Source organism: Aptenodytes patagonicus, chromosome 3, assembly GCF_965638725.1.
Source record: "Aptenodytes patagonicus chromosome 3, bAptPat1.pri.cur, whole genome shotgun sequence".
Lineage (NCBI taxonomy): Eukaryota > Metazoa > Chordata > Aves > Sphenisciformes > Spheniscidae > Aptenodytes > Aptenodytes patagonicus.
The window spans coordinates 69,730,991-69,756,355 of NC_134951.1; the positions used below are offsets into that span (position 1 = coordinate 69,730,991).

Genomic DNA, 25,365 nt, shown 5'->3' on the forward strand with positions numbered 1-25,365 from the left:
AAAAATACATATTTTTCAGATGAGAAAATCTATACTTTTTAAAGCATTGTTAGATCAGCTACACTAATATTTATTATTTTCTTTTTTTATGTTAAACATATATTAGCATATCCTTTAAAGTACACTATGAAGCCAGTCAGTTTTGTTTTCTCAATAAAACATACTCTTCATTTCTATCTAAAAGTAAGACTAGGTGTGAATTAACCTCAGATTGGCCAGACTTTAACAGACTCTCTGTGCTGAGGACTAAGACGGTCTAAGCATATGAGAGCCAAAAGTAAGTTACAAACTGCAAAGAAAAAGTTCAAATTTGTTCCACAGTCAAAAATCACACCTATTAAATCATGATGACATTTCTTGTTTCAAGTTGTGCCCATTCAGTTGTGTCATGCTAGTCACTGTGTTCCTGGTATTGCTTTTCAGGGAAGTCATTTGAATGGCAGAAGAGTTGCGCAAGTAGCTGGCAGATCTCTCTTGCTGAGCTTTCCTCCTGCAGCGAAGCTGGTTGTTGAAATGTCTTCGAAAACTCTCACTGAGAAAATACAGTGCAAATGGGTTGACACAAGAGTTGGAGAAGCTTAGCACTCGGGCCACTAAGGTAACAACCATATGTCCTGTCGACGGATCAATCTCATTGTAATTAAAAGATCGGTACATGTATAGCACGTGGTTAGGAAACCAGCAGATAGCAAAGAAGCCAACAAAAACTAGAACAATTTTTGCCAGACGTTTGCGAGTTTCCATCTAAAAATATGAAGAGAACCCAAATGAACAACAACGATTAGAACTACTCCACATAACAGGCTTAATTAAAACATGTAGCATTTCGCTTTATATTAACTTTACAACTATCATCAAAAGTAAGACCAGTAAAAATGCTTCCTTCAGGGTCTGAATTACTTTTTCTATCTCATTTACTTCCCTTTCCCACTTTCAGTTTACTTCCAGTGACAGACCCTAGCTGTTTGCAGTCACAAAAGGTTGCTCTTTCTCTATGATGTATGCAGAAAGAGTGATTCATGATTCATGACCCAAGTAAACATTGGCTTTTAGCCTGAAAGCACGCACCAAAGGCTGCCATGAAACATAACCTTTTCTGATGAGATTCCAGTGCTTGGCTTGAAACTTAGCTATAGTTAGAAAGCTATTTAGAAACCATTGGCTTTGAAATGTAGAGACATTGTGAGTGAAATGTAGAGACACTGCTAGGATGTTAGCTATATAATGGTACTTACATCCCATTATTTTGCCTGAAATGCCCCAGCTTGCACCTCTCTCCTAGGCAAACCACCAAAACTGCATTGCACAGTCTGAAGCATCTTAATTCCAGGGTAAGGTGAAAGGTTCAGTTAATCTTCAATAATGACATGAAAAAAAAGTACCTTAATTGGAGTGCTAAAGTATAATTGGATTACAATGTAGATATTGAGAGTGGCTGAAAAGTTGACAGGAAACGAGCCTACACGGTGGTTCCAAACTGAAAGAGGGAGGGAAACTGGCCACGTAGAAGGCACAAAAGGGAGGCAGAAACTTTCTACATATTCCTCCCAAAAGATTTATTATGTATACCAGGTACCAAAGTTTTGCAGAGGCAGGAAAGTTTTCTGGCTTTGCTCAATTTTCTATCAATTTTAACCTGAAAGATTCAAGTGAATTTATTCTAACAGGGTTTCAAAATCTGTGAAATAAATCTGTAAGTAGTTTTCTTGGCTCTGTCTAAACCAAAACCAGTGGGGAATTCACAAAAGATGGGAAAACTCTACCGTTCCAATTTGGTAGGATTTGCACTCAGACAGATCGCAAAGGCAGAATAAAAAGGTACAGAGGTATAGGGTGAATATTACACTTCTGTGCTATGGCGTAAAGAAACGTGAGTTGACAGGAATAGTGTGAATTTAATTCCTCTTGCTGGGAGATATGTAAGTACACCGGAATTTTCTATTCTTCTGAGCCTCATAGATTTACAAAAAGAAAAAAACTAGGTAGAATGAAAAAAATATGATCTTACTTTGAAAATACATGTGGGTTCAGAAATGTGATATAAATTAAATATTGTTTCCATCCTGAGGGTTCAGCCAAAAGGCTCTCTGTATTTCACAGGAAAATAAAATAATACATGAAGTGCTAATATGTATGCATTTTTGACAAGAAACAGGCTAGAGTAGAAATGAAATGCTGAGAAAAAAGGACATGAGGGAATGTGGTCTTTCTTTTTAAAAGAATATGTACGTGCTATATATGCAGAGATTTCAGTGAGTATAAAGGTATTTTCTAAAATATTGGCAGAGAAAACACTTCCAAATAGTTTTAATGGGCATAAGTATTTTTCTCTATCAATACTAATGCTTTTGTAAAGTGGTTGAGGCACTTTCACTGCAAAAGCTGTTTGTATATATAAATGTTCCTGCTAATGAGCAGCCTGTTGTTATCTTACTGCTTCCTGTGCCTTACAGGGAAGCTGGCTTTGTCCAGTGTTTTAAAATGCTTTGTCTCAAAGGTATACAGAACATATACTGAAAGTTTTATAGCATCTCTAATAGAAAGGGTATTAGAAAAGTACGAGTTCAGGATTGTATCCAAGAAAGATCTACTGAGAAAGCAAAAAAAGAATCAGTTCATGCACTGTGTTCATATCTTCAGCACTCCTTGGTCTGAGAAGAACCTTAGATCCCCTAAGCAAAAATTTCCCTGCCTATGTCAGTTTTTTTCATTTCCAAGCACAAATAAACCGGGGAGAATTCTCAAAAAGTTCATGTAAGATTTCTTCCCAAAATGGCTGCCTGTAGAGATAGGTGAAGCCACTAGCATTAACTACAAAAACATTGTTCCTCAGTAAGAACACAAGCAATGGTTACACTAACAACACATATGAGCACATATACCAAACCTATTTCTTGTTAGGAATATGCATTGATGGCATTGAATTTGTGTTTTTCCTTGTTCATATCCATTTACATACTGGGCTTAATACTGAGTAATTGTGAAAACAAGGAGATTTTTCAGATAATCCTCAGCTTAATTCATGCATATGGAAACTGAACTAATCCTCTGCAAAATCTAACAATTTGGATGTTATAGTTCCTGTACTTTCATTTATAAGTGTATACAGCACACAAATCTTTCACCGGGATGTAAAAAGCAAATTGCTTACCTGTCTTTTGGAATGCTCGCTGTATTCTCCAGGGATGTTGTGAGCACTTTTTATTAAACTCTTTGCAATGTGATAGTAGTAGATACTAATAATGGCAAGAGGGATAAGGAAATACACAAGGAAAATCAGCACAGAATGGATCTTCGGGTGCATATCATCCGTCATGGGGTATGGTATGCATGCTGTGAAAGTGGCATTATTCACGTCATTGATGTGGGCCAGTTCGGAGAACACCACCTCAGGAACTGCTAGGAATATGGAGATTACCCAGATGGCAGTGGCTTTAACACAGGTCCACAGCACTGCACTGGAGGTCTGGATGTCCATGGGATTTACAATTGCTTTGTACCTGAAATTGATCAAATGCAGATGAAAATTAAAAGGTATCTTTTCAAATTCAACATGTGATTCATAAGGCCTCTTCATACCTTTGATTAAAATAATGCCATATTTTGTTTTTATTTGAAATGTCAACATGTTTGTAATCTTTCTTAAATTTGCATTCTCTAAATCTCTAGCTTCATCTGCATATATACCCACCAGAGGTGGCAAAAGGAGCCCTGGACACAGCCTGTGGCCGTAGCTGCCCATTCTGTGCCAGCCTGCTGAAAGCGCAGAAGCAGCCATGACTCCGCTCTTGCTTTCCCCAAATCCTCCCAGCAAATCCACAAATGCACATCCTACCTCCATACTTCCACCTCACTCTCATACCGGCACACGCACACTAGAGTTTGTTTCCTTCCTCGGCTCCCGCGGCCCGGGACTCCCCCCTGCCTGCCGCCACGGCTTTCCCGCTCTCAGACTCCACCAGCCCCCTGGGAGCGCAGGACAATAATCAGCGCTAACCACCTCCTGCCAGACCAGCAACAACCACTGCTGTGGTGGCTCTTGCCTTTCCACCCCAGCACCTTTCTGCACACAGATATACTGTCCTGACTGTAATGCCTGGAATATAAGCATCTTCATAAAGTCAGGCAGGAACGATGCCCGGTGGCCTGTGCAGAAGTATTAAACTCTTAAAGAAAGTAAACATTTCCACATAAACCATTGGAGGCTGCTGCTCTATACCGCGTTTTGGGAAACTGTCTCATCATATATGATTACATATAAACCTTTGCAGAATTGATAATTTCACAACCATTACAATGAAAACAGGAAGTATTGCAGAGAATAGAAATATCACACCACAGCAAACTAAATGAGATGAGAGGAAACGGCCTCAGGTTGCGCCAGGGGAGGTTCAGATTGGACATGAGGAAAAATGTCTTTACTGAAAGAGTGGTGAAACATTGGAACAGGCTGCCCAGGGAAGTGGTGGAGTCCCCATCCCTGGAGGTATTTAAAAGATGAGTAGATGAGGCACTTAGGGACATGGTTTAGTGGGCATGGTGGTGTTGGGTTGACGGTTGGACTCGATGATCTTAGAGGTCTTTTCCAACCTTAATGAGTCTATGATTCTATGATTCTAAAATAAATGAATAGAAGCAGACTCTGGTCAGGAATTCTTTTACTAAAAAAAATTGTTGCAGAAGGTGATACAAAGTGAAACTTACCACAAGAAAAGGTCAGGTTTAGCAGGACAAATATACTTTGAGAAAAATATTTCAAGGATACCTTAATGTTTTGCTTAGATTTTTAATTTATTTTGAAAATGCTTTTTTTCAAAATTTAAGCAAATTATGTTTTAATGTTTTTATTAAAAACTGAACATTGAACAAAACATTTCAGTTTGTCTAAGCTCTGGTAATTTGGAAGGTTTCTTTATCTAATGTTCTTTTTTTGTTGTTTCTTCAATTTTTTGTTTCTAGTTTTGATTTGATTTGGGATGGGTGAGGGGTTTTTTTGAAACTGCAGAAGTTTTGAGAACTAGAAAAATTCTTTTTCTTTAACATCTAAAGAAAAGTTTAACCGGTAGAAAGGAGTCTGGGGAGATCTATACTCCAGGTACACAACTTTATTCACGTTACGGTCTTTCTAGTCAGTGGAGGTGTACTTTCAAAGGGTGAATCAGGTTTTAGGTGCATTACATCACCCTCTGAGGTGCTTATTTTTCTCTGTTAGCTATACAGTGAGCTTAGAGTGAGAAGAACTGTAACTTAAATGTCTCTACTTGGTGATGAAACTCCTTATCCGTGCATGTAGATACATATATGTGCATATACAAATATAAATATGTATGGGTACGAACAGGTGTCTAAATACATACACATATAACAGAGTTGCTGAAGGGAATGCTGAGAAATGGAGTTGTGATCCCAAATACCCTTTATGGCTGATTTGCAGGTCCCGAGAGGTACATCATAACCCCTCAAAACCTTGAGCAGATGTTTGAGGAACTGCGGATAAAAGCTATATCCCCATGCCACAAGTTGTGAGTTTGCTGGAAACAAACAGTGGAAATGGCTATGCCATGAAAATGTCTGGAGCAGAGCACTGTCTTGGTACCCTAGCAATTTTTTTCTTCAGAGAATATTTGAGTCAAAATGTGCTTTGGAGTCCTCTTTCTCAGGACTGTGATAAATTGTCTTATCACTAAATAATTAAAAATAATGGCTATTTATGTTCATATCCTCTCTGAATTCAGAGAGAGGATTTTTACTGTGTCTTCACCCTTATTCCAGAGTAGAAAATTAAACTCAGTAAACTGTCTCTGTTAATTTATGTTTACCATTTCTTCTAACACACAATGAGAAACTCCCTGGACGCCAAGGTGTAAAGAAATCCTTTATACTGCCATGGGAAGGATAGAAGCTTCTGCACAAAGCATGAATGCTCCCCAGCACAAACTGTGACCTTATTATTCAATAATTTGCTTCCTATTACTGTCTGCCTTGATTTCATTACACGAAGACAGACCTTCTATTTCATTTCATTCAGCTGAGGTGATGTCAAGTCCTTACATCTGCTCATTTCTTTAAAACTTTACATTGCTGGGGAAGAGCTGGTTTGGGGACTTTGGGGGGGGGGGAAGATGTTGGATAAAAATCGTGTTTCATACTACAGGGTTTTTTTCCCTCTCTTTTCCCATTGCAACTATTTTGAGCACAGTCCTGTCCCCCAAGACAGTGACCGTGTAAAATTAATTGCTTTAGCAGCATTTGGTCTGGTTAATATCTAAACGGGAGACCTTTTCAGAAGCCTTTACGTTAGCAGAAAATGTGGCATATATTTGTGCCTTGGCATATATTGCTGTTTCAGCAAATAGCGTGCCTTCCCCTGAGCTACGACTGATTCCAAGTTGGAAGGCATTGAAGCAGGGTGCCCTTTTTCACAAAAACAGCTGGGTTCAGCCTAACAAACTTCTCCTTTAGTCCTATCGAAATTCTACTTGCTACTTCAGCTGACTACAAGATGGCACTCTTCTTCCTAGGACTCAGCCCTGCACAGTACTCAGCGACAACGGGAGGGAAAAGGCCCTAAGTGCTTTACAAAACCTGTCATCTCGTTTATATCTCTGAAAAGATATAGAGTAGAAAGAGACAGGTTACAGATAAAATCAAACGTAAACTAAGTGAAATTAGAAGTGTTTCCAAAATGAATACCCAGCCTCTTCCTTTGTATAAAACCAGTGTAAGGCTAAAACATACCACCAACCATTCAAATTACAAAGTGCCTATTTTCTATCAATAAAACAACACTGGTAAATCAGGGTAAAGGTACAAATTATTTAGTCAAATCAGTAAGCAAAATCCATCTTTTCCTTTACTTCACTGATGAAAAAAGAAAATTATAGGTTGCCATGAAGATCAGGAAATAATTATAAATAAGCATTTGGTTTTAATTAAAAGCCTTCATGTAAATTCTGTCCTCCTACATCCTCTATCATTATCACTGCTAAAAAAGGCATCCCAACTCAGGAAATACTTTTATACTAAGTTTCCTTTCTTTGGAGCTGTGGTTTCTGCCAACAGACACAAGCACAAACTCGCCCATTCTGCAGATAATGGTTTTGTTTATATACTGTATTTTCATTATAAAGCAATCTCCTCCCTTCCACACAACCCAAAAAATTTGATGAAAGAAAGAATAACCTCTTCCTCCAGAGTTATAACATGTTGCTACCTTCTAAAATCCAGTATAGCTTATCTACTTCTCCCCATTTTTGTTTTCAAAGGCCTTCGCAAAGGTATTTCTCAGCTCCCAATTAATATGGGAAGCTCTACTCCTGTCTCTGCTGAGTCCACAATGCCATTCCCCTCCCACACATCTGACTTCAGAAGAAGCTGCTTCATGATTAGTCCCAAGCTGTCCCTCCATTGCAGTGCTATCTCTTTTTCTACAGTACTTTGTTGTGATGACCTTCAAAAACAAATTAAAAAGAAAACTAGACAATACTTAGGCAGCCACTGGGCTATGATTGCAGCCTACCATTCTAACCAGAACTGCCTCAATATTTCCTTGTCCTTTTGTTTCTGTATCTTGTGTTGTCTCTACTTAAAAACCCTTCAGGTCAGGGATTTTCTTCTTGTTTCTGTTCCTATAGCACCTACCACAAATAGGACCCTAATTTATCACCCATTTTCCTACATGCCATCCCAATGCAAATAAATAAATATAATAATGAAGCGTCATAAACCAAGCAGAGACCTAATTCAGGCAGGGCAGATCCATACTACTTTGATTTAATTTGCATTTTAATCCTGGGGCTGGAGGGGTTGGTATCATTGGCTTTATTATAAAGCTCCTGTTTTAAGTGATGTTGCTGTGTCATAGTACTGCATTTCCTGCAAACTAGATTAATTTATCAAAACTATTTCTGTGTTCGCATTTTATTGTGTCATTGCATGAAGATTTCAAACGCAAAAAGACAGCTTTTAGCCTAACAATTTAAAAGGATATAAATATATCTGAATAGGAGACATGGCTGTATGGTCAATACTTGTTAAAAATACTAATATTGTGTCCAGTTGTAGTCCACTTCACTAACGTATAATGAAGTTTTGGATGGGGGCCAAATCCCTTTTCCTTGTATGGGCAGTTCCGTTGTCTCAACTCCAGTTGCATCATTAAGAGGAGAGCAATTTATCTAGCTGAAAACAATGTGGAATCATTTGATGTCCAGTGTTGTGGGAACTTCTTTCACAACACACAAACAGTCTGAGATTCACATTTATTCAATTTTGTTCTTTTAAATTCTTGCAATTTAAAGTAGATTTCTTAAAGTTTTTTATAGTTAGTACTAATATTTTTGTTCTATGCTTACCTAAGTGCAGGGAATTGCATTCACCAGGAATGAGCATCTCAGAGGTCTGACAGCTGAATATAATGAATAGTGTTCGAAATGAAGACTAGCAGACCATGTGTAAATACAATTAAAATGAATGTCAATGGCATGTGTTCTGTGTTTCTCAGGGGGAAAATCCTAAGATTTTCCTAAGTGGAAAAAGTTTTTCCCTCTATAGAAATATGCTCTGTTGAGCCAAAAACTATCAATAATGTTTCAACAAAAAAGTCTGATTTAGTCTTTTGGATGATGATTTCTCCACCACAAAAAGAATCAAAACATAAGTTTCCCAGGATGGTTTTCTTTTGTATGAAATATATTACCTGTCCTGTCCACCCAGCTTTTGAGAGGATAAATTTTCTCTTTCCTTTTCATTTTTTCTTCTCTTGCAACTTCTTTCTCTTGCTATTCACTTCACATTAGCAAACTATATTTCTTACAAGCTAGTACAAATCTTGCAATACTAGCTCACTGCCTGCAATCTGGCTTTTCAGTCCTACTTGTCTAAGCCCATTTACTTATAACTGCACTAGTTAAAAGTACCATTAGTAATTTGTTCAATTCTCCTCCTGAGAGCAGTAATAGTAAAATGTTTCACTGACTATTATTCAGAAGAGTTCATATATGTCAGTATTCCCAGTAGATTTATATTTGTTTGATAATGCCAAGTCACTGATGAACATATTTTTACATATCTTAAGATAGACAAATATGTCTTCAGCAGAGTTGCAGTTTCTGTAAGTTTCTATTGTGAAAATGTAGAGAAGGGAAGGGAAGGGAAGGGAAGGGAAGGGAAGGGAAGGGAAGGGAAGGGAAGGGAAGGGAAGGGAAGGGAAGGGAAGGGAAGGGAAGGGAAGGGAAGGGAAGGGAAGGGAAGGGAAGGGAAGGGAAGGGAAGGGAAGGGGGAAAGGGGAAAGGGGAAAGGGGAAAGGGGAAAGGGGAAAGGGGAAAGGGGAAAGGGGAAAGGGGAAAGGGGAAAGGGGAAAGGGGAAAGGGGAAAGGGGAAAGGGGAAAGGGAAGGCAACCAGGAGCCAAATCTAACAAAAACTTCTGCTACATCTATATTAGCAAACTAAACAGTGCCAGAGCCTATTCTTGGAGGCCAGGTGGCATTGGCTGGACACCCATGATCATCCCATCAAACTTTTCAATGTCCCAGTATGAGACAACTACATCCAAACAAGACAGGCAGTTTACACTTGTGTTGGTAATGGCCCCTGGGCTTGTGTTTAATCCTGAATCATGCCTAGAAAATGTTTAGGAGAATACTGAATGACCCAGGCCAAAACCACACCATGGGCTGCTCTAGCAGTTTGACAAGTGGTTGACTTCCAGTGCTCAGGCCTATGTTTTGGCACTGTTGAATAAGTTTGTGTGCATATATATATATAAATATATACACACATATATATGTGCTTATGAACATATGTGTATAGCAAAAACACACACTTTCAGGTGCCTGGTCCTGAGAACACCACCCAGAAGCCTCGCACCATGGCTGGCCTACCGTGGCCCGCTGTGCCCCTTCTTTTTTGACTTTTAAATTATGCAAGTAGCTGTATTTCCCCTGCTGTGCATGCCGGGAGCTCCCCTGACCAGACCTATTCAGTTTGCATCTAAGCTTCATTAGGATCCTGAAACTAAGCACAGCAAAGCTGAGGAGTCTGATCTCAAAGTTGTGTTTAAATAATGGCTGGAGCACACCAAAGTCATTAGCCTTCACAAAACAGCTGTGGCAAAGGCAGCTCTGGTACCTGCCTCTCCAAGAACAAAATGGAGCATTCATTCAGCCAGGGTGTCCAGGAGTCATTGCCCAGGCCTGCTAGATGGTGGCTCAAAATTAACATTTCATCAATGAGAAGACAACCTTATTCTCACCAAACTGTGTCATACAAACCCCTGGATTTAGCATTTCCTACTGGGAAGTACAAGGCAGCTTAGCATGTGTATTCTCTTGGCTTTTATTGCCTTTCTGGAGCATTTACCTCATTCCAACACTAATTTGGAATTATGGATTTTGGATTCTGCTCACAAGGGGTCAACAGGAGGAGCGGAAGGTCAACAGCTAGGTTAGAGAGTAGGCATTGCAATATGTAGCCAAGACGAGCTTAGGTACTGTTTGGCTTTGTCCCCTAGTGCTCTGTTCTCCACCTAGTCATATTACTTCTTCCTCGCTATAATCCTATTGTAAGAAAAAAAATCTTAGAAAACCACACCCAATCTTGTCCTATTCTTTCAGAGTTTATATTCTGAATCTTGAAGGGTCAAAGGAGTTTGAGGAAAGAGAAACATTTCCCCAAAGGGGCTTGATCCAAATCCCATTGATACCCCTGCCTTTAGGTTGATGAGACGAGATGCATGCTTATCTGCATATCCTCCGTATGCTTACTGCATGACTCCCAGCAATGATATACACACATACTTGAATGAAGATCTCATAAAATCATCACTGCTGGAGCAGAAGGTCAATAAAAATATCAGTTACAGAAACCAAAATGCCTGGAAGCAGAAATCCCAAGTGTAAAATATGCTCAGTGCCAGTTTACCTTCATGAAATTGTTGCTGTTACAAAATCATTCTTCCCATTTCCTTGATGAATTCAGTAACAGTCCATGCCATGGCAGATAACATAACTATTGAGAACATTACATGGTCAGATGACTTTCAGAAATGTTACAAGCCAGGAAGAATTAAATAACCAAACCTCTATTAATGTATCTGGAACAGACTTAGATTTTACCATTTGAGAATCTAGACCCCAAATCTCTAATTTCTAAATTCAGAAAGCTGCAACTTCATTTATTTGCTCCAGTATCACAATTTGGAAGGCTCCACTCTGTCACTTTTAAACTTGTTTCCAGTTCAGTTTCATTTGCAACTTCTGTTGTAATTTTGCATTTAAATCAATGTAGATGGAAAAAACCAAATACACACCATAGTAAAAAAGGAACATTAAAAAATCACAGAGGAAAAAGTTAATATAGCAGTCCTTAAAATACAAACAATCAAACAAACTTGGAGCCAAAGCACAAATGTGACACTATGCTAAAAAAAAATACTGTGAAAATTATTTGGAAAAAATGAAACAATATTTGGGATAGTCATGTGAAGGACAAAAAAGAATCACACGAGATAGAATGATAACTTATCAGAATAATCTGTTTCTTCCATATTCATACACACACCACAATGTTATTTGTACATATGCTCATACAAAGCTGGAAATACACAATTAAATCTACGTGAAGCAGAACTAATTACGCCAAGGTTTGTATGGATTGTTTGTCTCTCGGTTATTTTCTCTGACATCTGACGCGTTGTGCCAAGTTAATTCCAAAACAGACTTCTCTTCAATGGACACCAAAGTAGGTTTCCTCTTACCTTCCACAAATTTCATGAACTTGTTAGAACTTACTTGCTATTTGTAATCACACTGTCAAATTGGGCGGAATCTCAGCATGGATTTAGAATTTACTAGTGGAAGTATGCAGGGATTGTGACTGCATATGCCTTGTGTCATTAGCACATGTAAAAAAGACAAAAAGAATTTAGCACTAGGAATATATAGTCTGGAAGAACGGTCCTGCAGCAAAACCTATATGAGAAATACACCAGTTCTTCTATGAAGATTTACGTTCAGGCCTGCTTGGTAAGAATTCAGCTGGGTCTGCTGTTTAGCAGCTATTTTGTCTGCCACAGGCACAGGCTTTTACCGAACTGATCAAAGAAACAGGAAACAGGAGGAATGGTTTTGTAACAGTTTCTCAGGGTTTAGGTTGCAACCTACGAAAGGCTATCGGGCACTGGCATTTACGTTCATCAAAGCAGAGTTGGCTGCTGCCAGCACAACACAGGCATTGCATTGATCAGCGACTAGGATAAACACCACAGCCATTTCTCACTTCGCCATCCTCAGGACCAAGCTGTTTCCGTGTTAACTGAAGAGCACATGCCGGACGCGTGCACAAAGGCAGGAGTTTAACACGTGCGTGTGTCTGTATGAAGCTTGAGAAAAATTTGCCTAGCTTGGGAGGAAAATGTTAGTTGCTGAGAAATCATTTTCAGCTGTGTAAAAATGGTCACAAGAGGAACTTCTCCAACAGCTGGTTTGGATTGCCTGATTTGGACAAACTTACCCTAAAATAGGTAATTCCTTAATCTAGTCCAGATATAAAATTTCTCCTGCATTGTTGCGTGGGTTTTTTTCCCCATCGCGTTTTTCTTTTGAAATATTTTCCATCATATTCCTTTTAGCTGTATGGAACAGATACAAATGAACTCGAACATTTTAGGGTGGGGACAGGTGAGGACAGACTTCACTGTTTAACTCGACAAAAAGGATTGCTCCTGACAAAATATGTTAGAGTTTCATCAAAGGTGTTCTGGCAAGCTTTATTTTGTCCATCAAGTTTGCACATATAAACTAAAGGGTGATCTGAAATAAATGTGAGAGACAAAGCTTGCCCAATCTCTCTTAAATTTCTTTTGCTTTGCCTGTTATCGCATAATTGTAACCACACTACTACAGCCTACAGTGAGAGAAACATCTGGACCATCAGTTCTCTTAATGTACTTCAGTAAGTCATTCACTCAATACATTTACCTCAAGTGTTAGGGTTTCTAAGAGATATACTTATAGATTTCATAGTTCTACTGGTTCCATATAATTTTGTTTTCCCACCTACTATATACAGTCAAGGCATTTTTTCTCTTATACAGATAGTCTTTCATTTTACCTTTGATTATTTTTTTCTTTATTCTTTGGTTAATTATAGGTAATTTTCAGGATGTCATTTAACACTACTTTCCTTGCCAAGGCTCTTTAGTCCCTGAATGTCAACTATTAGAGCTCAAAAGGAAATTATGTCCACTTTCCTGCTTCACCTACTCCGCTACATGTAATAAGAAATGAGGATTTTAGAGGTCTCCAATCACTATATTTGAGCCTGAATCAGCACCTGACATAACAAAAGAAGAAACTTTAAATAAATTCTGAAGAAGAGTAAAAAGAAATTTTTATTAGGAGTGATTTTACTAATGAAAAATCCTAAAGTAGTTACTAGGGCACCTTTTCACACTTCTGAATGTCTTCAAAACATTTCCTGAGTCCCCCAAAAAGTAGGAGACAGTAGGCATGCAAACTGAGCCAGAATGGCTTTTGTCATCAGTTGTAGGCAGAAGTCAGCACATAGATACTAAACTTGCACAAAACGTTTTGGAGTTTCTTTACACTTTTAAAAATACAGACTGCAATCTTCCAAAATTAAAGCAAATAAATAAAGAAATAAAACAAACAAACAAAAAAAAGGATCAAATAGTTTAGCTATTAAACCTATAGGATACATTTTAAGCATCTCAGGCACTGTATTTACTTATTTAAGTATGAATTTAAATTTTCAAACTCCTTTGTTATTAAGATACAGGAAAGGAGTCATGGCACTAATGAAAAATAACTTTTTTACCTGGTTAATCAAGTATGTGTCTCAGCAAAGGTGTCTTTCTGTTACACTTTTTAGGAAGAATACAAAGAAGATGCTATTTCAATTGCAGTAGGGCCAGTTGCTCCACTGCTCAGCTTCACTGTCTTCATTAGAGTGCAGCAGGACTGTATTTGAGCTAACACATTTAAACCCTTCATTAGAAAGAAAATTCAATCTAGAAAAAGTAGCAGAATTAAATTTAATCCTATTTTTACAGATCACATGAAAAATGAGGCATAAATGACAGCCAAAGAGAAAAGGAAAGACTATGTGGGACAAATCTAAAGCTGTTGTAAGGAGCTGCCATTTATTCCTTCAAAGTCTATTCACCCCGGGTCTCTTGGCATTTTTTGGATACAATTGCTTTTCATCAGCATACACAATAATGCAGTGATGGCCAGAGGTGCACACTGTAGCACTCATTCTTAATCCGCTGCCCCCTGAGCTTCTCCAGCCACCTCTCCACACCAAGGTTTATGCGTCATCCAGCCCTCTAGCTCTGAAAGGCATCTTGGAAACATCTTTCTGTACTTGTGCTCCACTTCCTTACCCTAGAGTCCTTCCCAGGCACAAAGCGGCCCTGAGAAAAGGGTGAGGAGCCCCATGGGCCCAGTTTGCACTCCAGGCTAATGGCATGGCCCACCGTGGACGTAAATTGGAAAAACACTCCCTGAAGGAGTGAACGAGTTCATGGGATAGTTCAAGTCAGGCATAGTTCAAGCCAGGTTCATTCCTGGCTTCCGTCTTTTTTGCAGTGAGGAGATGCTGGCACACCTTTTCTTCATGTGTGCCATGCTGCAGTCCTGGCTATACTTCTCCTCTCACGTCTCTATTTTTACCCTCCTTATCCAAGACCACACCAAGTCCTGGGACTTTCTCATCAACATCCATTAGCCCTGGCCAAAACTGCAGTCCATGGCCCCTGGAGAAGCAAGCTAGACAGGGGACCCGTTTTTATTTCCTTGTCCATCCACACCTCTAGGAAGTGCACCCCTGACCATCACGCACCAGCTCTGTGGGCACTTTCAGGGCGTGCTGAGTGCTATTGGAGGTCTTCTTCCCTACGGCCCCTTCAGTTCCCTATTTTTTTTTGTTTTGTACTTTTGTCCCTCAATCCCCTTCCTTTTTTCCATTTGTCATCCACTGTAATTATTAGGTTTTCTCTTTCTGTAATCCACCCTCTGTTTTTTTCCTTTTTTTTTTAAACCAGAGAAGTTTTAAGGTTTCTAGAGGCGGTCTGGTTTCTCTGCAATAGAGGAAAATCAATAGGAGCAGTGGCCGTAAGGGGCAGGGGTGCTGTCCCTGCACATCTCCTGCGTGGCAGTGAGAGGGGATGGCTGGCTCAGCAGCACTGCTCCTGTGCTGCCTTCTGCACCCCGGAGGAGAGGGAGACTGCACTCTCCTCTGATGCCAACACACTGCACCACCAGTGCCACCACTGAGTTGTCTCTGCTGCCACCATCCCCACCACTGCCACTGACCTCCCACCCCCCTCTGCCCCAAAATGTGTGGGGCCGCAGCAGGGCACCACCACGCACCCCTGGCAGCCAGACCCACAGGAGCTCAAGGGTGGGAAGGGCTGTTTGACAGGACCAGCTGCTATTCCTGGGATGGGGATGGGCAACCTTGGGCAGATCTGCTATGTGCTGCCAATTTCAATCTGAAAGTGTGCTCTAGGGAAGTCTGGGAAGCATTGTTACAAATTACATATCATGTTTGTACACAAAAAAACCCAAACAAACCAAAACCCAAATAATCTCAGTTCTAGACAACGAAGATTCCAGATAGAAGGTGCACGTTTGTCACACTGAAAGCACTAGTGATGCTGAGAGAGACTTCTGTGACAAAAAGCCATATATAAATAAAGAAATAAAGCAAGTTTAGAAAAGATATATATCCAATGAATACTACTTTTTCTTCCTTATAGCTTCAGTTTGTAGGTAACAATCGTTCAGAGTTTATTGCTTCTGTAGCCATTGTTGTTAAATGTATCACATATATGTAATTTGCTATGCAGAATTTCCACATTAACAATAAGTACTAATTACACTGTGGAAACCAAGACAACCTCCCTTATCCTAATTCATGCAGGCACACTGTAAAGAACTGTAAATTTTTATAAATCTGTTCCTTAGTGTAATTAATGTCTGGAGTTCTGTTCAGTCCTGTGGTAATGGGGAGTAAAAAGCAGGAAAGGCTTTATGATCATATATTGAAACGTACTTTGAGCATTATCTGTGAAGGAAGGGTTCACTGAGAAGACATTGTATACCAGACCAAATATGTACTGGATTACAATGGAGCCTTTTTAGCGATTTCACTGCTTCCAAACTGCTAACATCCTATGCTAGGTTTGCTTATCTGGAGATAACACTGCCCCCAGCCAGGCCTCGCCTCCTCATCACCTCTTAGGTGCAGGATGCTGCCACCACTTTTGGTCTGCTGACGTAATTACACATACAGTTTCCCCATAACCGAATCTAGTCAAGACGACAGACGTTAGGATCTGGCTACAAGTTAGTGTGACAAAAACCCCTCCACAGCAGTGCCTCCCCTTTAGTTCAACACAAGTGTCTGTTGTACAAAAAAGTAGACCTGAGTCCAACCCAGACTCCATTGAGAGTCCACCCAGCTTCACTCAGAGATGACTCGGGCCCCTAGGAGGTAAGACACTGGACTCTGAAGTCAGTGACTGCTCCTCTGACTGAAAAAGAAATGTTTTTTGTTCTCAGTAACTGAAAATGTAACTGCAGAGGTTAAAGAAACAGAGTTGTTAAATTTTTAGTATAACCATTCCTGATATTTGTGTATACTGTGGACTCCAAAATGCTGGAGGAACATATTTATTACAAGCTTATATGGTCACAGCACACCATCTGTAGCTGTTTTCTAGGATGCGTAATTCTAAATGCATTCAGTGTAAACAGATTCAGCATTATTACTTCTTGAATCTTTGCTGATATTAAAAGAAGGATATAAAATTATATGGGAAAAGCAAAAAATGAATGTTCCAAAGCTATATAAAAAGTAAATGAATGAATCCTTAAACACTAAACCACCAGCATTCCCTTACATTGTATTTCACTAGGGATATGATGTCCTCTGCAAATAACTTCTTCCCTTTTCAAATAAGATAGCACAATTGTGCTTCTAAACAGTGGAAATAGAACAGAAAGAAAACTGCAAGGTTTGCTTGGCTCTCCAAGGACAGTTTTTGACATACTCTTTAACTGAGGTAATCAGAGAGTTAGGGGTGTTCACTTTAAGGTGTGTTTTGCAAGCTTTTCTTCAAAAATATAATCCATTTTCATAAGTTACAGTCTTTACACACAAGTATTTTATTTAGGTCCTGATTCAAACACCACTGAAATTGATGGCCACTGAAGACTGCTCTCAGGTGGAATCAAATGATTTACTGAACTGGCTACAAAAAAGAAATAAATTATAGTTATACTCTATAAAAAAAGGATTAAAAGTTTTAAAGAAACGTTACTGTAAGTGTGAAGATACGCTACTAAACTCAAGCTTTTACATCATGCACCCATGTAATGCATTTGTTCGGCTTAAAATCCAGCAAAAGAAAATGGGGTAATTCCCATGGAGAAGGAATTAAACATTTTCATTTCTGGCTTAAAAAAAAAATTGCTTAGATAAGGGAAGAAGGATAATTTCATTTAATTTCAGGTTGCCAATTACACTGCAAGATTTTGTCTTTCAGAGCCTGAAGCACAGTCCAACAGCCACCCAGTTGCTATAAATCCCTTAAGTACCCATTTATACTAATTGTGAGGAAAAACTTGGGGTTCAGCTCTCTGTTTCTTCCTAATTTGACAAGTACTGGGGATGGAAGTGTTACTTTCCAGTTTGTTTTGGGGGATTTTCTTTTTTTTCCTGTAAGTTCAGAAGAAGCCAAAATGAATAGTTTGAACCAAAATTTTAAGACTGACAATTACAATAGAACAGTTTGGTGCCTTCAAATTCCCAGATGCTGAACTAGTTCTGGCAGTCACCTCTGGTAACTTGCTCTTCTGTTAGGGCACAAATACACAGACACACACTTTCTCAGCAGAGAGAAACAAATCTATTAAAAATACCTCTGTGCTTGTCTTTGTTTAAGCTGCCTGTTGACATATCACTGTGGCTTGTCATGGATTATACTTAGGGTCTAAAACCTTCCTCTAATGAGTAAGATTTCAATACATGGGCTGTTACAGGACCATCCCAGAGGTGCAGAAGTCAGGACTAAACCCAGTTCTTGCAGCTGGCACCCTGGAAGTTGGACGCCCAGGCGCCCCCATTTCCAGAAACCCTTTAACTTAAGTTAGTACCAGACTTGCAATCAGTCAGTGAGGGAAGGAGAAGTATGGGCAACTCACAAGTTGGAATGAGGGGATTGCAAACCAGGGTTACCTTATCAGAGGGGTGCTTTACTTTTCATGCCAGCTCCAGCTAGCCTTAGCTCAAGCTGCAGAGGGCTGAGAAGGGGCAGCCAAGCTTTCCTACCTGTCAGCACTGAGGGCGGTGAGGGTGAAGACAGAGACGCCAACGGAGGTAAGCTGGATGGCAGGGATGAGTTTGCAGCCCACCTCCCCAAAGAGCCACTCCTCGGAGAAATACCGGGAGGCATCCACGGGCACGCAGGTCACTAGCAGCAGCAGATCGCCAGCGGCGAGGCTGGAGATGAAGATGTTGGGCACGCTCCTCATGGCACTGTTGGAGATGAAGATCTTCATGAGGGTGATGTTGCCCAGCAAGCCCACAGTGATGATGAGCAGGTAAAGCGAAGGGATCACGCAGCGGACGGTGAACATGGCCGTGCCCTGCGCCGGGGGCAGCAGGGCTGTATCTGGCACCAGCTGGGCGCTCCCATTCCCCCCCAGGGGCATTGCCGTGAGCTCGGGTGGCAGCTCTGCCTCCATCCTCCAGCTTCAGGCAGACCGGAGGTCTTCAAGTGCAAAGTGCAGTGGGAATCACTGGACAGCTTCACCTCTCTGCGAGTCAACAAACTTTCTCCCCTTTCCCTCCTGCCTTTCTTCCTCCCCCTTTTTCTCTGTCGAGTTTTCTCCCTTCAGAAATGCAGAGGAAGCACCGTCCGCCGGCGCAGCGGGCGGGGGGGGAAATAAAAAATCCCGCGCCACTCCCTTTCAGCTCTTTGGACGAGCCCTCTCCCGGGGGGCAGCAGGGCCAGATCCTGAGCCTCGGGGGCAGCGACCGCCATCAGGACAGCAGCCTGCCCTCGCCCTCGGGAGCAACCTCGGGGGGCCGCCGCCGCGGAGGCACGGTCCGGCCGCCTCCCCGCGCCCGCCGGGGCCGCAGCGATCGCCCCGCGGGTGCCGGGGCCGCGCTGCCGCGGAGCCGCCGGCGCTGTCCAGCGGCGCCGGTGCTGCTCGCCCCGCGGCTGCGGGCGCCGGAGCCGGAGCCGGGGGCGAGGCGCAGACCAAGCCCGCTCCTTACTCCGCAGCCCCGATTTATACCTGGTGCTGGGAGGAGCCGCCCCGCCTCTCCTCCTGCAAGCGCCTGAGCCCTCGCCCCAGTCCCGAGGCGCCGAGGCGGATCTTGCGCGGAGGGGAGGCGCGGAGCGTGGAGCCGCCGCCGTCCCGCGGGGTCCCAGCCCCTGAGCGCGATGGATCCGGCTGGGGGGGCGGGCGAGGGGGGCCGCTCCGCCCGCCGCTGCCCTCCGCAAGCAGCCCCCCGAGAAGCGCTGCCCGGCAAACCAGAGAGCTGTCCGCCACGTCGGGCGGAAGGCGCGATCGCCTCCAGGAAACCCGTCTTCCAGCACCTTACCCAGGTGAAACCACGGCGCTTTGAAATACAGGGTGACAGGGAGCGAGGGACTTGGAGATGGAGAGATTTATTCCTGTCATCCAGCTGTAGGTTCTGAATAGACCCTACTCAAAGACATCAGCTGCCTTTAAAGTTTTAGGGTTTGATTTGCGACGTCGCATTTCACGTTAGTCTCGACTATGGAAATGGGGACAGGTGATATGTTTTATCCCATGCAAATGGGATATAACACAGGGGAGAATAAACACCGTTTGCCTCTTCAAAGTGTAGCATCTGTCCCTAGTGTTTCCTGCTTTTCAGTGAGGTAATAGCTTTTACTCCCTAGTGTCTGCCCATGCATAGGCTTTCCGAACAGCTCCATCTGTTTCCAGCAGAAGCCATGAATGTAGGTAGCAGTGAAAATATGCTGAAAGAGAGGCAGACCTACTGGCCTGAAATTTTCCAAGGTAAAGAGCTAAGGCAGAGGAATAACAGCATTTGCCAGTAACATTCTCTGCAGACTGATTCTTTCCCTTCCTCTTCTCAAAAGGGAGGATGTATGAGCATCCTTGCAGTGAACTTGCTTGTTCATATTATTAAAACAGATCTCTTGAAGCCTTATGGGTTTATGATAGGTGTATGAGAAAGCAAATGAATGCACGGGGGACTTGCTGAAGTGGGAGAAAGAGTCTGACCACTGAAATACCAGAAGCAAAGCGTGGTGTCACGTGTGCAGTAATACATAGCCTGTCCATGGCATGCTGTCCAGTGTAGGAATTAAATTTAAAAGACATCAGTGATTTATCATAAATAACCTTTTACTAAGATTAGCAAACAAAAAGTATTACTGCTTCTTAAAAGTTACACCTCTCTGTATCTATTGATTGATCTTTGTGACCCTTCTTACTTCCCTGAATATATAAATGTGTTCAAGTTGTGTAAAATACTGATTCGTATAATGCTGATTAGTTCATTAGAAAACCCAGCCAGTGCTAGTCCTCAGAAACAATCAGGCTAGAGACTTCACCTTTACCACTAGGCAGCTGATAGAAATTGTCACAGAGTTCCTCTGTAAGTGGTTCTTATAGATCTTATAGATCAAGTTTCTTCCACACGGTGTTAAATTCAACTACACTCCCTCTGAGGCAGCCTTACTGTCAGCTTGAATATTTATCACAATTGCTGATACCCTCTACTTTGCTGAGTGTACACCAACTTTTCTAAGACCATCAATATTCAGGTTTCTGCAAACAGTCTGAATCAGTCTTTTTGGTTCCCATTGGTTGGATCCAATATGTGTCTTTAACACTGTGACCTCCGAGTATGGTCCTTTCATTAATTTATTTGAAAATGGGTTTATATCTGAACAATCAATATGATTCCCATTGGAAGAATAGTTTAAAGTCAACATGTCTTTAATATTGATTTACCTGAGGCATCAAGAAGCCGATTCTTTTTGCATGAATATCAGCAGAACACTTTAAAAGCTTCTGTTGGCATAAACTTCTTGCAGTTTGCGTGGAGAGAGGTGAGACCCCTTGCTTTTTGTTGCACAACATCACCACTCCTACTGCTGCCCTCCAGGGGTATTCCTTCTATCCTAATAATTTTTACCTGTCCTTTAGTCCAAAGGATGGTATTCCTAAGGTTGAGGAATTAGGAACATATTTAGTGGGAATTTATGTTCCTGATTTTTGTCATTACTTGATTTTATCTACTCTATATTTTCAGAACTCTGAACAGCAAGGAAATAAGCTTTGGAGACTGTGAGTGTCTCCAGCTCAAAGGAAACAGAAAGTTAGATTATGCTTCTACTGTCATTCAACGGATGTCTGTGTAAAGACAAGGGAATATACTCAAACAGCACGAATACCATTTCCTGCAGAGGCAAAAAGGAGAGGAAAAAGACCCACAAACCCTGACATAAACCAGCCGGAATTCAGATCCCCACATACAAACTGTTCATCATTCTCTTTTCAAACAAAAGAATCCATCCGACTCTTTGGATGTTATTTCAGATTATAGTCTAGAGACAACCTCATCATGCAGCTATGACACAGTGCTTAGCACAAGAGCAAAGGAGAGAGCGTGCGCCACAGGTAAGTCTCCTTAGTGGCAAAGAAACTGTGCATAGGCTGAAATCAGCCAGCGCAGACAGAGCGCATGCGGGAGTGCAACACCACAGGGCAGGGACTGCAACAACTTGGAAACGTGGCAGGCAAATCTGCTTCATCAGTAATTCCCAAACTTAGGGATGCAATGCCAGTCCGTGTAGGAATGAGGAACTCCACACACCTCACAAACGCCCTCTACCGAGAACTGCTTCTAACAGGGAAAAAGGCTCCTTTCACGTGTTTGTGCAGCTCAAGGCACTTGATAATTCCAGGGCTGATTCCAGATTTGCACATCACAACAAACTTTGTGTAGTCCCATGAACAGCCAAACATATCTGCCACCAAAACTACCTGCAGTAAGTAGCCTTGAATTAAGTATGCATGCTTGCAAACTAAATGAGAACTGTGTTCAAATGCAACCCTGGAAGTGCTCGTGTTTGAAGGCCTGATCATCAGTCATGCATTAAAAAGAAACAAGGAACAAATGTGGTTTGATTTTAAACACTGAGTATTGGAAGCAAACCTTAGAGAAATTTTTGTAGTATCACACATTAGACCAGCAGATACAGCTGGAAAAAGTAGACGTGCATTGTAGCAGAGTGGCTTCTCCCAGACAGTCAGATGTACAATAACCTTAAGTAAGTCATGTCTTCTTTCTTGTTACTTTAATACAGGCTTTCTTAATTTGGTGGAGGGATTTTTTGGCAGAGACTTCCATTACCTTTCAGCTTCTTGAGTCAGGGACTCTATTTAAAGGACAAGAGGATACAGAAACAGATCGCTTCCCCTATCTCCAGGTTTCAGAACAGATAATAGGGTCTGCTGCTGCTACTATGTGGGTAGCTGGAAGTGGGTCCAAGAAGCAGCTGGGAAGAGTAGGCAGAGTTGGAGAAAGGAGGGGATGGAGACACAGGCTCTCTACCTGGGTATGAAACACTCCATGTTGTGGAGCCTCCAAGGAGGACAAACGTTCATCTTCTAAGGCCACACCTCTAAGGCCAGACCTCAAACTCTAAGGTTGGACAACATCAAACCTCCGCGACTCTTTTACTAGTAAAATAGCGCTGAAAGTTAATAATCTCATAGGCAATGCCAGTGCATTCCCTGGGACAAATGGATATGAGAAGAATTACTCTAAAAAGAAGAATTGTTGTGGATTTGTGGAGAATGTCACAAATGGCATAAGCTAGCAAACTAGATATGTTGAAAAGAGAAATGCTGAGTTCAACTATGGCTGTTCAGGGATAAGCTCTAAGAAGCAGTTAACTAATAGAAAAGATGTCAGATGTGTGCCATGCAGCCCTTTCCCCTTCAAGACTCCAGATAACAGAAGAAGTAGCTACACTCTGTGGTCAGAGTCAAGCTGTGTCTGCCGGCAGCACTATGACCTTGGAGCACTGGGCTGCAGGCAGCAGTCTGTGGCCTCCCGGGCCTGGCAAAGCTGCAACAAACACCGATATGGAAATTCCTCTTTGTTAAGTCTGCGTGACTGCACACGGTGACTGTAAAAAAGAATGCTAGAGAGATTCATCATGCCTATTTCTTAATTTTTCAAAATAAGCTTTTTAGATTAAACAGACTTTGCATTAATTAAAAAAATAAAAAGTGAGGAAGAAGCTTTATGTATGACACACATCTCCCCAGACTGAGCGCCATGGCTGAGCCCATATCCCTGTGCAATAAACCCAGACTCTCTTTAGTCCATCCTTCTCAACTCCCAGATTTTGCATCCTGCCCGCTACTCTTCGTGCTAAACATAAACCAGCAGGCAGTCAGGAGGATCTGAGGAAGTCACCTGCCTCCTAAGCCTCTTTCCCTAGCTGAAGGTGAGGCAACCTTTGCCTCAGGTCCGAATTGCAGTGGAGGCACCAGTCTGCAGCCAGTAGAGGCCTCCACTGGGCTTAAGCTCCAATGTGGGGAACTCTGCAAACCAAAATGGAAATTCAGGTGCTTCCAGCACTAGGCAAAGCTGGAAAGCTGGCAGAAGAGGCTGTTCTCCAAGATTTAGGCATGCAAGCTCTCTTTTGGCAAATAAAAACTTATCTTACTGATACCAGTTCATTTTTCGTGCCATTTCATTTTGTGCCATTTTCATGGCGCCATTTTTTCATGGCACAAGGATAATAGATGCCATTACATTTAACCACACTAATAAAGCAATGAACTGGGCACTTAATGTTAAACACGCAGTTCATCCCTCTAAGCACAAGTGCAGCTTTATGCATGCATTTAGTCTCCATTTGTTTAGCTGTGGTTATTCAGTAGGACTTCAACTCATTAAAAGGTTAAAGAGCATTCTGCTGAGTTGCAACCTTGAGCTGAAAGCCCGGCTTAGGACTCACTTAGAAACAAGTATGATATCAACATCTTCCATCCCATTTGTGCATGATAGACAACCAACAGACAGCCGCTCCTGCAGATTCAGAACAAATAATGATCTTCTGTCAAGAAAGTCCCAAGGAACGGCTTGAGTTGCCTTAGCAGACTGCATTCAAAAGGACTGCACAATGCCAGGTTACTCTACTCCCATCTCAAGTCATCCTCTTAATGTGGTGCTACGAAGCACATTATTGAACACACATGACAAAAGAAAAACATCGCTATTAGTTCCTCCTAGTGTGAAGATAATGGGCTTCCTGTGCTTCAGCTCACATGACACGTATTGAGCCACTTCAGAGAAACCGACAGTTTTATTGTGGGCCCATTCATCACATTCAGTGGGGTTTGAGCGCAGACACCCATGGGGTTTGTATTGGGTTTATTTGACAATCTCTCCAGAATTCATTTTTTATTTCAACGCAGCTGTATTCCTTATGTGTTCCCAGAACTGAAGCAGAGCATTGCCAGCTAACTCTTCTTTTAGCATCTTTATCACAGGACGGAAATTCAAGTTTCCATAATGTTACTGAGGTCGTACAGAGAATGACTTGACTGTCTTAGATTAGACAATCCAGCCAGGTAAGTAATTGTGTTATCCCCACCTAATAATAAAAAGATACAAAGTAGCATTTGTATAGTGCAGCTTTTTACCTAGACTGTGTTCTTAAATATTGTTTCTATCTATAGCGAAATCAAACGCTTCCTGACCAAACTTAATGATTATCATGGGTTGATGTTCATCGAATAATGTGAAAATAATCGCTACTATACCAAGCATAATAAAAAGCATTGAAAGATCTATCTCAATTTAGAAATTTAGTTTTTCAGTTTTCCCATGATTGCATTTTTAAACATTTCTGCTTAAAGAGATTGTAAGAAATACCAATACAAGTATTCTCTGAAGTACCTTCAATGGTAGGTTTTCAATAGTAATTCACGTTTTAAGAGAATTAAATGATTAAAATATTACTGATATTAAACATCTGTACAGCATGCTGAGCTAATTTAGTAATTTTATAGTATTGTGGCAACATTAAAAATTGCTTTTGGATGATAATTAAGCGCCATATGTATTATGAGCAGAAGAAAAACAATTCACTGTAATCACAATTATTGCATTTTTTGGAGGTTAGTCACACATCCTGAGAACCACTGTATTTTATTGCAGATCACATACCACTGTGAGATATTATTCCTTTTAGTTCATTCAATATGTACAAACCTCAGCACTCCCTCTACTCAGTGGAGCAGCAG

General features: G+C 41.3%; 1 protein-coding gene across 1 annotated transcript; it reads right to left on the bottom strand.

The window, feature by feature from the left end:
* Positions 1-342: 342 nt before the first annotated feature.
* NMBR (neuromedin B receptor) lies at positions 343-18,774 on the bottom strand. Its single transcript, XM_076335515.1, has 3 exons — positions 18,359-18,774; positions 3,152-3,500; positions 343-744 (listed from the first exon to the last, which is right to left on the bottom strand). Exons 1-3 carry the CDS (start codon positions 18,772-18,774, stop codon positions 343-345), a joined length of 1,167 nt encoding a protein of 388 aa, XP_076191630.1.
* Between the last annotated feature and the right edge of the window lie 6,591 nt (positions 18,775-25,365).